At 33.8% G+C, this 14,440-nt stretch overlaps 1 protein-coding gene across 1 annotated transcript in view; it reads right to left on the bottom strand.

Annotated features, from left to right (window-relative positions):
* LOC124372492 (cytochrome P450 4C1-like) overlaps positions 1 to 14,440 on the bottom strand; it is a 47,594-nt gene that overhangs the window by 32,237 nt on the left and 917 nt on the right. Inside the window, exon 2 of the mRNA XM_046830896.1 lies at positions 2,681 to 2,790. Within this exon, the coding sequence (XP_046686852.1) occupies positions 2,681 to 2,790 (110 nt within the window). The remainder of the gene's footprint in view (positions 1 to 2,680; positions 2,791 to 14,440) is intronic.

The raw sequence follows: 14,440 nt of genomic DNA, 5'->3' as shown, positions 1-14,440 counted from the left end.
CAAGTATATTTTAAGAATACGGTAGGCCTACTTACACACAAATTGCTGAGGTCCTTCTTTTGCTCATAATAATAGAAATAAATTCTGCCAAAGTTAGCAACCGTGTCTAAACATGCAATAAGATTCATCACAATATGTTCTGTATGTTAGCAACTGAGATTAAGAAAGAAAAAGGTCTTTAACATTTGCTCGGCTAGGCAAGGGCTCGTCTAACACCTCTAAAAAGATTAATTTAATTTTTAAATCAAGAAAATTTCACTATGAGGCAACTACTGAATTTCTAGCTCAATTAAATTGCATGTTTATTATCCACTCGAATAATCAACACAAATGACTAGAACGAACTTAATACTAACTATCACCCTAAGAGATCCAACATTGTTGGGCCAGTAAAATTCTACTATGCAAAGAATAGATGGAAAATGTTATTGGCAAAGATACTCACTTTACAAAATACTAAACTCGGCTAAAAATGTTTAGGCTCAGCAAAAACGTTGAAAAGTGAAGACGTATTTTATTTAACGGTAGTGAAATGTAGTAATAAAGAGCTGCAACAAATTTCGAAAAAACAGGTGCCAAATTGTACCAACAAAACTGTCATGACCTTAGAATACAACAGTTATGACAACTGACTCAAGGTGAGAAGCGCCAGATAGGTCTAGTCGATTGATTCACTGTTAAAATACTAATAAATAACAATTCCTGTGATCTGAGAGAACAGAAAAATACCGATTAGATGCTAAAAAGATCGAAATGTTGGGAAAACAATTCAAGATGGGACATAAATCCTAGTTCGTTATATAAACGGCAAAAAGACTATTTTTCATAGCTCCAACGAAGGCAAAGGGGACTTCTGGTGCGCCTAAAATCCAGCCAAGCCAGGCCTTAGTTATAAGTCCTTAATGCAAATAATAACACCCGTCATGGAACAATAACAGCCAAGAGCCGACGGCAATGTCAGAGCGGTTATAATGAATATTGGCAAGGGACTTGTTTGTAAACATGCTATGAACCTGTTTGTTTACTCTTTGGACATCAATAGCAATAAGTGGCTAAGGACAAGACAACAGTGCATTTAATTGTAGAATGCTTAACGCATTCAGTACAATTATTTAATTCTTCATTTTTTAGAAGTCGTTAATTTTAATTTCGATAAATCTATTGTACTACACTACACATTTTATTATAATTTTATTTCTATTATTACACTCTAGCATAAATACTTAAATATCTTTATACAATATTTCAATTCTTAAACATGTATAATAGTTTAACATTTTTCAGAAACAAACAATACATTTTACTGCGTTGTTCGTTAAATACACTGATTTTGTACCAAATATAATAGATAAAATGCTAATGAAGCAGTAAGCAGTGATATTTTTCACACACAGATCCGTCTAACAAACATGGAAAATTAAACAGATTGAATTTAATGTTTACTGTAAGAGTCAGATATCACTAACTATACGAATTGAGGCACAAGCAAATACAAATCAATGGTTGTGAATACCTAAGACTTAATCATTTAGAACCTAAATAGAATAAAAACAAATTTTAAATGTCACTCGAATTTAACCACATATTTAATAGATGCAAAACTAAATCGATTGAACAAGTTGTCAACAATAGACTTAAACATGAATGACGCCAGAGAATACGTTGTTCGTTAATGCTTACCTGTGGGAAGTTATTTTTTATCAATTACAAAAAAATGGAGAAGTCTGCCAACGGTCCAAGATGTACAAAATGTTAACAATAAAGTTTAGTTTTAAAATTGTTCATAAGTATTGGTATCTTATAAGTAACTTAGGAATAGTTTAGTTATTCCGGTCCAAAAAAGGTCAGTTTGTGAGACTATTATCACTATTAGAAAGAAATACGTGAACTGGCGTCTAACTAGCCAATATTCTTTTCAACATTTTCTTCTGATTGGCAAAACTTATATGTAATTATATTATACATTTCTGTAAGTGATTTACATTAAAATTCCTCTTAATGAGCAATAGATGTTTGAAAGAATCTGTTAATTAACAGCTAAGTAACTACATCATTATAATTATTCTAATCAACACTAAGTTAGTATATATAATTACAACTAAATACAATGAATTATTTTTGCAAATTAATATTAAATCATTCAGAAATGTATCAAAAATATTTACAAAAAATACATTATTCTATCAGATAGCAAGTTAGTGTGTGAAAATATTAACTTCACATAATTATTTGAAATTAGTGGCCTGTGTGCAAATTATTGGAAAATTGGATAATTGGGAAATAAGTGTGTTAAATAACTCAGTTACAGAGTATTAATATTAATGCATTAGCAATTCAATTGAACCATTGCCACTAATCTAACCTTTATAAGTACTGTGTTAAATTAGTCAACATCATTAGGGTTGCCACAAATACAGTGCGTTGAACTGATCACCATAATCACCATGATCTAGGCAATGCCAATATGCAATTGTCTCGCCGCTAAATAGCACTATATCTCTCATTGGATTATTCCTATTGGCGGATCGAAATAATATCTAGTTACTCTACATCTAATAAATGTTAGTGTTGTTAATTTACAGACTCAGCACAAGTTTAGCATCTTTGCGACGGCTTTAAGATTAAGAAGCCACTAATTTGTTTAAAGCTATCATCACGACGCATTCCAAAGAGTACTTACCTTAATGACGTCACTCTTGTAGAGAAATACGAAGGGTCGCATTCCCACCCACAGTTGGAAAACACCCCCAGGGTTCTCCGTTCCGAGGCGGTTGCATAAGCGGAAGAAATCTGAAAATATTCCAATTACTAAGATGTCACCAAATATCAAAATTTGAAGAACCGAAATATTAAAATGCGTATTTTGAATTGAACTTGAGAAAAGGATCCGTGATACATAAATGTAAGTATATGAGAAAGAGATGTAAAGTAGTTACGTGTAAGATTGGATGTGTAATGGGATTTCTTATCTTTCCCATCGTTCACGATGGAAAATATCCAATATCCTGTTATCCCTTAAAATTCTCCATTGTCACTGAACTTTAAATTAAGATTCGATGTTTCTTAGCAAGAGAAGTGAAGTCTTTGTACTGAATATAAGAAGCTGAAAAGAATTGGAAAAGAAACCGATCACTGCACTTAGTTCCAAAAGGGCTTTTGCGATGCTTCCGAAGTGACAGGATTTTCAGGATGATTAATTTAGGAGTTTGGGGCCGCCTCCAGTCAAGATGCCATGTTATACTCACAATGAGGAGGGATAGTAAGCACTATATCTCAATCATGTCATTTTGGTAGAAGGGAAGATCTAGCCTTGTCCCTGCCTCGTCCAGTGATGCTACTTCTTCATGTTTACGCTTACAAATACATTTAATGCTAAAGGAGCCTTACCCCCTCCAACAGGAACCCTTCACAAGAAACTTGACCCAGTATCTGAACTTAAGCAGTCAGTAATATGCCGTTCATGGGGATTAAAGGAGTTGCCCAGATGTAAGTTAGTTTTAGCTGTACACAGTGTATGCTCAATTATACATATACAGGTATACACCATCCATAAGTAAATCCTCCAAGAGAATTGAAATTTTACATAGAATTCAACCCACGAATATTTCTGTTTTGGCTATTTTGATAGACTGCTGACATATACAAATTCTTAAACCCGGATTATATTGTTTAGTCGCCCAGGAGTACTAATAAACTATAACTTTACACAAGATTCTAAATCGTCGAAGGAATTAGTGAAGACTAGACAGGTGTGTTAACAGAAAATGTATGCAGGACGGTGATTGGAAAGGGTTTAAAAACGAAATCTCCGATGTTTGTCACAATAGGCTACGTATGATACCTTCATAAAAAGTTTACAGACAAATTGTCACTATCTGGAATCAGGTTAAGCGACATCTTGTTAGTGATTTCAATTAGCCGTAGATTGTGGCAATGTACTATCTTAAGAATGATTTTTTGTCCATAAGCATAGACAAGAGAGAAAGAGAGTCAAATCTTGGTCGCTTTCCAATTCTTCGTTACTAATTACTTTTCTATTAAACAGGATTATATGAACAAAAAAACAATACAACAATATAAGTTATAACTCTAAAGCCTTAAATTTACAACATAACTTTTCAGCTAAATTATACATTTTACTTCATTAGTCATATGTACAACTACAGTTAACCATATATAGCATATAACATTGTTTCAACGAACCGTAACTCCTATTCTCAAAAGAAATACTTTTCACCACGTTGGATTATAATTACTAGAATAATATTTCTCTAATCATTCTTTCGCATTCCAAATATTTCATATATCTAAAAAGCATGCCAATCTAATAATAGCAATAAGCTGCATACAAAAAAGTTATTTTGAAATAATAGTATAAAACTGTTAGACTTACTTAGGAAATACATTTGGTTTGAGAAACGATATTTACTAGTTTTGATAGATTAGTGCAGAAACCCTATAAAATAAAACCTTTTTGTTACTCGGTGGGAAGGCAGCTTCTATTTACAGGGTCACAATCCCTCGTTTGTTCCTGCGATTTTCAAACAAACGATACGACACCGCGTTTTTTGGGCTGAAAATGTACCAAAGTCCGGAAAGCTGTTGCCACACGCCTATCAACTGATTGGTCCTTCTCGTCAGGAATGCGGGACTGGAAAAAAGTCTATCTTGAGCAGTACACAGCCATAACCTTCAGATTTACGTCGTGCGTTCTTATTCTAAGAGACGTAATAACCTAGAGGTCGTTCTCAAACCTAGAGGTTAACAGCATGTGCCATCTACTACCCCGAGAATGTATACGTTCCAGAGACTGTAACTTACACCTATAACGTCATGGTGCACATATGATGAACTCGGATAAATTGCAGAATGAGTGTTCCACTTGTAGTTAGTCTAGGGAACGAGGGCGTATTTGCATATTGTACAAACACAGAATCTATTGTTTGAGGAAATCGAGGTGTTGCTATTGTGTTAAAAATAGAAAACGATACTTTTTATCATGCTTTATATTTAGCTTGACCCACACACAACTGACCGTCAGGAACATAAATAATAGTTATATCACGTCAACCAACAAGACAGACTGAAAGCTGCTAGTATTGGCCAAATAATCGATCTTCGTATCGTTGGCTGGCGCTGATTTATCTTTAAACAACTGGGACTCCAATACGGCTTATTGGCTTACATAGTCGAACATACTATCCAATCGCGTCTGATGTTCAGATATATTTAAACACTCAAATTTACTAATGCTTTTCTCCTTTACAATTCTGTAAAGGAAAATTATTTACAAAAGGTACGTCAGGAAAATTGTGAAATTATCAACGTGATAAAACATGGACGGAATGAATGAAATGTGTTGTTCGCTTCACGCATAATGATAGCAGACCAGTATTACACTCTCTGGCGTTTACAATACACACTGCATCAACAAGAGCTTTACACGGACTGTACCGTATTCAGCGGTTCTAGGAACAACCGACAGTCTATAATCCTGTGCTAAATCTGCCGAATCAGTCTGAAGCGATGTCTGTTACCGGGGTCACAGGCGATAAATTGACCCTTTCTTGTCAGAGATAATATTTTTTCCGTCTGGCATTGATTAATTAATTAATCAGAATACTGACCTCCTTCAAATTCTCGCTATCGCGTTTTCTACGAAAAGTAACGATTATAAATTCTCACTCGGTCTGATATATAGCAGCATACGGTTCAGCATCCGTTTCTTAAAAGCGTATATTAGTGTTATATGACTATAATTGTGTAACAATAAATTTAGCTAGACGGCTATAGTTGAATATCAGTACAGCTACAATTGACATTATTGTGTACAAACATGTAGTACAGCTAGCTAACTAACTTCGTGTAACAACACATAATATTAGTTCAATATCACTGTTGCTAGTTAATTACTGTGTGTAGTTACACATGTGATACAAATTGTTCAGTATCGGTGTATAATAACATATCGGTGTGTAAAAAGATGTAGAACAGCTAGTTGACTGCTATTGTATCGTTTGAGTATCAACATATCTTCCTTCATGAACGCCTGTCCATGTGCTTCAACCAGGGTTCAGAGTTCAAGCATAACAGATATCAAGAACATATAAAACAGCAACTTAACTACAGGGGTTTAAACAATAGGTATTTTAGGGTTCTGAAGTTGCTTTTGATTTGTCACTTTATCGCATGAATTATTTCATAGCAGAGGCACTGTGGTCAAGTTTTACAGTAACAGTCTCAACCTTCTAAACAAAAATTGATCTTATCACGGGAATCGAACCTGACACAACGCGGCTAAAAACTAGCAGTTGTTCTTACCATTATACTACTAAAAATACAACTTTGTTATTATTTTAGAACAAAAATTAATTCAAATAAAGTAAAGGAGATATTCTTGAATTATGTGTATCCAACGTAAGTTTGACCCGAAACCATTCAATCAGCGGGTTATAGCGAATTTCAGTTGGAGTTATTCTGGAATTGTGTGTAGCCAACCACAGCCAGATAGCAACGCAATGTATGTTTGACGTGAAACAATTCAACCAGCGGGTTATAGCGAATTTCAGTTGGAGTTATTCTGGAATTGTGTGTAGCCAACCACAGCCAGATAGCAACGCAATGTATGTTTGTCGTGAAACAATTCAACCAGCGGGTTATAGCGAATTTCAGTTGGATTTATTCTGGAATTGTGTGTAGCCAACCACAGCCAGATAGCAACGCAATGTAGGAAATGTTACTGGCGGGCTCAAGCGGCCGACATTTAGGAAAAACAAACCAACCATCGATGTCGTAACGGAACTCATCCACAGTACTTTAGATGACCCGGAGAGGAGAGAATATGTGAATATGAGGAATAGGTTTTTCGGCCTCTCCAAAGCCTTTAAGCGGCCCATACACTACACGTGCATTGCACGCCGTGCAGTTTTTTATACTGGCACGCCGTGCTTGGCATGGCACTTTGTGCCCCACACACTGACAGTTTAGTCAGTCCCGTGACGTGCTAGAAGTTGGTTGTGGTATTGATATATTGTGTAGTATTGTCGTGCTGTGATATTTTACTACTATGCCTCTTATATTTTACTACTAAACATAAAGCATTAACAGTATTGTTGATTGGTGCGATTCATGACGATAGCAAAGTGAAGAAGAGAAGAAGACAATTATGGACGAAAAATTAGTTAAAAGAGAGAGAAATGTATTCTGATATGAGACTACTGAAAGGCTTACGTGAAAATCATAAAAATTATTACAGGATCCACTTGCGAATGGATGACGAAACATTTAGTTATGTGTTGAAAAGGTTAGGCCACGCATCGAAAGACAAGACACTAATCTGAGAAAAGCTATAACGGTGGAACAACGGTTAGTTGCCACGAAAAATTTTTGTGTCAGCAGTCGACGTGATAAATATAGGAGAGTATTTGCCGCGAGAGAACGAAAAATAACCTCAAAAGACACTGCACTCTCAGCACGTAGCGCGGGACTGGTCCACACACTTGCAGGATGGCACGGCGGCAGGTGGCACAGCACGCCGAAAATCAAACCGATCTTGATTGCCATCGTGCCATGCAATGCACGGCGTGCTTAGCACGGAGACCTCCACACACTGGCACGTTTCGTCCAATTTTGGCACGGCGTGCATTGCACGTCTAGTGTATGGGCCGCTTTAATCTTGTGCACCATGGCTACACTGCTGCACCATTTGTGAACTAGTGGTATTCGTGGTTTGCCGCGCGAATGACTATTGTCTTGTATAAAACATAGAGAGCAGTGCGTCCATAATTCCAACGTTCTGTCAAGTAGGGTCGAGATGCACCACAGTGTCTCTGAAGGATCAATATTGGGACCGGGTCTTTGTCCTCATTTATTCAATCCAAAATTTAATTGAATGTTCATACAATATGCTAACCACACGACTCTTATCAGATAAAAATCAAAATAGCATCTAAAAAATAAAGTGATTCATTCAGTTGACATGCATTAATTATTTTTCCAAAAATCAATTTGGAAACGAACAGTCTCAAATCAATCGTGATGAATATGTTCAACAGTAACAAGGACGAGATTATAGTATCGCAGTGAAGGTCGTCGACGCTCATTTGGAGGCGTGTTTAGATCACAAAAGGAAGAATTCTTTCAAAACTGAATGTAGAGATTCGTGCAAAGGTTATTTCAGGAACTTTAAGTTGTTAACTTTACGTTGTCTCTATATCTTAGAGGTCAACTTGTACTGTCGACCCTAGTGCGAGTTGGTCCAAGACGGGATATCCATAAATATGAGAGACTCGAGGCAAAGACAACTTTCGAACTGAACAATACAGAACGTCAGTGTTGAACAATTTTATAATTTTTTCAGTATTAATTCTGCATATAGTGGGAACATTTAAATATATAGAACTAGTTTTCACTGAACATGTAATATAATTGTAAGACTGTTCACGCAGTACAAAACATTATTAAAATATTATATTAATATTAATATAATCATATAATATAATGGTTGTATATCATATATGTAAGCCAACATAAACCTGATACTAGCACATCCTGTTTCGTTCAGATGAACCCTTTTGCCTGAATTCAAGGCACTAAGTAACACTTTGCTCTACCATATCTTTACAGGCGAAGTGTAAAATTCCTAAGAAAAAAAGCACGTGGGATTTTCCAATTTTCGCGTACACACCCATTGTCTCGCTGTTTTTCACCTTTTCTGGCCTTAACCTTACTAAGGAATTCCAGGTCAAGATTATTTCCAACACGTTCATGTTTCAAACAGCTACCTCTCCACAAGAATGTGCGCGACAAGAAGACGGCGGCATATTCATGTAAAGTGCTGGGCCGCTTGCCAGGTGCTCCGAACGTACTCAAATGCTCCCACGAACTTATATGATTGACGAATAATGAAGGCTATATACTAGAAGCTATAATAATTTCAGAAATCTTAAAAACGTAGGAAAATATATGTTAATTGTTTAAGCTAATTGCACGCAGAAATTTATATTAATAACTTTCAAGTTTAATATAATCATTAATTTATACTGTAATTATGGCTGTATCTACGATCTGCGGTTGTACTATCACATTTATCGTATTTTGGTCATGTATAGATACCAATGATTTTGGCTCACAACTAGAATCATAGTTCGGCTCTTGGTTTATAATTCAGTTCAGAAACAGACATAGATCAAGTCGTGATTCGGGTCGTAGTTCAATTCATGATTTAACAACTCACGGTTCCACTCAAGGTTCGGTTCATAGATTGGTTCGGCTCACAGCTGGAGTCATAATTCGGCTTTTGGTTTATAGTTCAGCTCATATTTCAGGTCATGATTTGGGTCGTAGTTTAATTCATAATTTAACTCATGTTCAATTCAAGGTTTGGGTCATAGAGTGGTTAATGGTCCGGTTCAAAGCTAGAGTCATAATCGAACCGTTGTTGTTTCGGTACATAACTTATAGTTGTAGTTTAACTTATAAATCGAATCGTAATTTGATTCCTAGTTCAATTTAAAGTTTTATTCATAATTATCCTAATATTTTTATGGATGCTTTGGTTCATAATCTGAGAATGAAGATTAGGGTATCCCGAGACACTCTCATAAATGTTACTACTCAAGACTACTCTGCCTTTGCTAAGATTATGGAAAGGACTCAATTATCCATCTGTCTACCTTTACCTTGGTTTGAATTTTTCAGAGCCTTTATTTCTTCTCTATCGCATAAGTGTTACTTACAATGCTCCAAAGTTCAAACAAGAAGAAATGGTTCTATTTCTAATGCTTAGAAAGCTAAACTTGAATTATTCATAAATTCCACAGATTTAACTTCACGAGTCTATTCCAAATAGATCGTGGAAAGTCTCGCTTTGGGACTAAATTTCATTCTTCAAGACGGTTTTGTTTATACATTTACATGATATAATTAAAGAGTAAACTAATTGTCTCTCGTGTTATCGATTATTATATCAGTTTAATGGAAAATTGTCTATATTAAAATATTATGTCACTGGTCATAGTTACGTCTTCGAATGAACTACTATACCTGCCAACCAGAGCAACTACGAAAAGAGGCACCGGCGAATCTATTTGCTTTATGGACAAGTCGCCGCACATCTACCGGACCTGATAAAACAGGAATTGATTGGATACATTACAAACAAAATAAAAAATTTGATTTATTAGACCTTTATTAAATTTTCCTTAATGAAAGAAAAACAAAACAATAAACATTTACATGTAAATTAATGTAAAGTAACCGAGTTTAAGACTACTTTGTAATTCTTGTATTGTATACAGATCTTGAAATATTTTAACGATGCTCTGCAGAACCATATTTAGTCAACGAATATTAAACCATTTCTGGTAATACAATAATGCACTTTTGAAGATGAATCGACAATCAATCTGACCAACTAGAGATTGATATGGCTGTTTATTACAGACTGCCAAATTTTCTGTAATCTGATGCAATCATAAAACAAACTATATCCATGGCAACTGCCGCATAAACATAATAAATTAAAATGTTTATAGTTTATTCATGAATTAAGAGTGATTACTTTTTAATGCAATACGACTTTGTATCACAGACTGCCAAATTTTCTGTAATCTGATGCAATCATAAAACAAACTATATCCATGGCAACTGCCGCATAAACATAATAAATTAAAATGTTTATAGTTTATTCATGAATTAAGAGTGATTACTTTTTAATACAATACGACTTTGTATCACAGACTGCCAAATTTTCTGTAATCTGATGCAATCATAAAACAAACTATATCCATGGCAACTGCCGCATAAACATAATAAATTAAAATGTTTATAGTTTATTCGTGAATTAAGAGTGATTACTTTTTAATGCAATACGGCAGACTGCCAAATTTTCTGTAATCTGATCCAATCATAAAAGAAACTATATCCATGGCAACTGCCGCATAAACATAATAAATTAAAATGTTTATAGTTTATTCATGAATTAAGAGTGATTACTTTTTAATGCAATACGACTTTGTATCACAGACTGCCAAATTTTCTGTAATCTGATGCAATCATAAAACAAACTATATCCATGGCAACTGCCGCATAAACATAATAAATTAAAATGTTTATAGTTTTATTCATGAATTAAGAGTGATTACTTTTTAATGCAATACGACTTTGTATCACAGACTGCCAAATTTTCTGTAATCTGATGCAATCATAAAACAAACTATATCCATGGCAACTGCCGCATAAACATAATAAATTAAAATGTTTATAGTTTATTCATGAATTAAGAGTGATTACTTTTTAATGCAATACGGCAGACTGCCAAACTTTCTGTAATCTGATCCAATCATAAAAGAAACTATATCCATGATAACTGCCGCATAAACATAATAAATTAAAATGTTTATAGTTTATTCGTGAATTAAGAGTGATTACTTTTTAATGCAATACGGCAGACTGCCAAATTTTCTGTAATCTGATCCAATCAGAAAAGAAACTATATCCATGGCAACTGCCGCATAAACATAATAAATTAAAATGTTTATAGTTTATTCGTGAATTAAGAGTGATTACTTTTTAATGCAATACGGCAGACTGCCAAATTTTCTGTAATCTGATCCAATCATAAAAGAAACTATATCCATGGCAACTGCCGCATAAACATAATAAATTAAAATGTTTATAGTTTATTCGTGAATTAAGAGTGATTACTTTTTAATGCAATACGGCAGACTGCCAAATTTTCTGTAATCTGATCCAATCATAAAAGAAACTATATCCATGGCAACTGCCGCATAAACACAATAGATTTAAATGTTTATAGTTTATTCGTGAATTAAGAGTGATTACTTTTTAATGCAATACGGCTTTTTATTACAGACTGCCAAGTTTTCGGTAATCTGATGCAATCGTAAATCAGACTGAAAACATATCCTCGTCATCTCGTGCATTTATCTCACACATAGGTATCGGTTCAGTTGTGTGGAAATAACACACCTATATTATCTTCACTACCCGGTCCAATCATGTCATGATAAAATAAACAGATAAAATTATGTTAAAATACAACTACTAGTTTAGATAACACGACCTAGCGCAAGTCGTCGCAGAACACGCTGCCTGCCATCCACGCGCCTACTAGGCTACTACTTACTAAGTGGTGTAGGTCTCGGCCGCTTGTCTCTGCGTGACATTGGCCTACTTAATACACGGCCATCCTCTGAATTTCTTCCGTGTCTATTTTAGATTTCGTTTTGAAATTTAACTATGATACCTTCTTCTTGTATATCAATTATCGCATTAAGGTACCTTTCAGTGAATAACAGTGAACACATTTCAAATGCATCATTGCAGGAACTATTTATTTATGCTCGAGATCTGAACTGTGTACAGACCATTTATCGGATTCTTCCTTATCACTAATACTTCTCTGGTTAACATTTAATAAGAAATAACTAGCTAATTTGCCTTATTTTGTATTCCAGTAATATACATAGCATCACTTGCTATCATTAATCAACGTAATTTTAACTATGTTCAACTAACATACTGATTCCCGTTATGATTTAAAAACAGTAAAATCTTACTTCATTAATTATTTTGTACATAATAAACGAGAAGAACCCAAGATTAACCATTACGCTACACACAAACAGTTTTTAAACACCTTTTAAATTATTGTAGGTAGTACTACTAGAAAGTATGAGGTTGATTGTTAATAATGCTTTTTAAATCTTTGAGGGTTTTCATCAATCTCTGCCCCATGCTGTACGTTTGAACATTTATTCGTAATTGCTTCAATTACAAATTAAAAGGTTGTGTGAATTTACATAGTAGGTCATAGTAACATTACTACAGAAAGGAAAACAAGCGAAGTCTGTTCGTTTGCTCTTCTTATAATTTATTTTGGGAATTTACAAAATCATTACAATTGCTTGTACAATTTGTACGTTGGACTTTAGTAAATACGGATTAGAGTCATAATCTCCTTCTCTCTTATTGATTGATTGATTTCAGTTTATTGCAACTAAACAATTTATATGCGGTAGTTTATCAGTAGATGTAAAGATTGATATTAATGTTACTATTACTTAGAATGGGGAAAATGGGATGATGGCAATATTGTCTCCACTTCTGAAGTTTTAAATGAGACTTCACCATATCAAACAAACCTACATTACAATGAAAATCATTCCTAAAAGTATACATTTAAAGTCATTCCTTTAAAAGGCAAACTAACGCAGTAGAAAAAGTCCAAGGATACTAGCTGACGGATCAGGAGATAATAGTCTACTCACATCATCTTGATAAGGAGACCCTCCAATGGTCTCCTAACATAAACCATAAAATGTAAATATTTATTGTTTTGTTTTTCTTTCATTAAAGAAAATTTAATTAAATTCTAATAAATCAAATACGCCAAAGTTACTGTTGTTTATTTATAAACAAACAACTTTTATGAAAAACTGGTTGGATTTTAGACCTAAAATATTATTCGAATAATTATTACCGAATAATTACTTGATTTATACGGTATCATCTTTAGCGACGAAGTAAGTTTTTACTGAGCTACTAGCCTAATTAATTAAACTTAATCAAGCTAATTACATACTAAAAGCTTACTAATATAACTCTACAATGTTTTTTTAGAGTACCTAAAATCTTTTTTTATTTCATTTTTTTTATTTAAAAGAAAACACCTATGCTACATTTCTTGGGTTTGTAATAAACAAAATAGGACTATACAGGTATATCCCAGAAAGAACCTACGAAAACCCGCTTTATAATGTGGCTTGTTAAAATTATTCATGACTTTAGTTAGTTCTTTACAAAATACAAATTTGCATTGCAATTCAACGTATTATTAGACTTATCATACAGAAACAAAATTATGATCGACAAAAAACAAATAAGATTGCATAACAGATTTTGAAAGCGTTTAGTTTTGATTTGATTTGTTTTCTTTTAATTACTTTTGAATTGAAAGGGAATCCGTTAAATGCATTCTAAAATATATTTGCTCTTTAGAAATCAACTCTACTGTCCTATTAGCCAAATTTCAATCAATAGATATAAAAGGGTACCTACATTAAGCTGCATGTTTTTAATGAAAATATATTATGCTATATATAGATTGGTATAAAACTTTCACTCAGGAAATTGTTCTATTGCCCAAGAAGAGCTAAAAACTTAATGCAAGCATTGGTTTATCACTTTCAGCGACCATCTGAGTATATGTGTTTTATATTTAAAAGCCATATTTTTAAAACTAATCAACTAACGTTCACCACACTTCATTAAACTCTTCTTCATGACAGGATCTATGAATCAATTTGCAAATTAAACTTCAAAAGGGCAATTAACTAAATATCTAAAAAATAGAAAAATTAAGAAATTAATTTTTAGTCCAACATTTATCAAGAATTTAAATGACACTTCAAATGTT

The sequence above is a fragment of the Homalodisca vitripennis genome, chromosome 1 (assembly GCF_021130785.1).
Source record: "Homalodisca vitripennis isolate AUS2020 chromosome 1, UT_GWSS_2.1, whole genome shotgun sequence".
NCBI lineage: Eukaryota > Metazoa > Arthropoda > Insecta > Hemiptera > Cicadellidae > Homalodisca > Homalodisca vitripennis.
The sequence above is the reverse complement of the archived record's forward strand: the minus strand, read 5'-3'. Positions and strand labels throughout refer to the sequence as shown.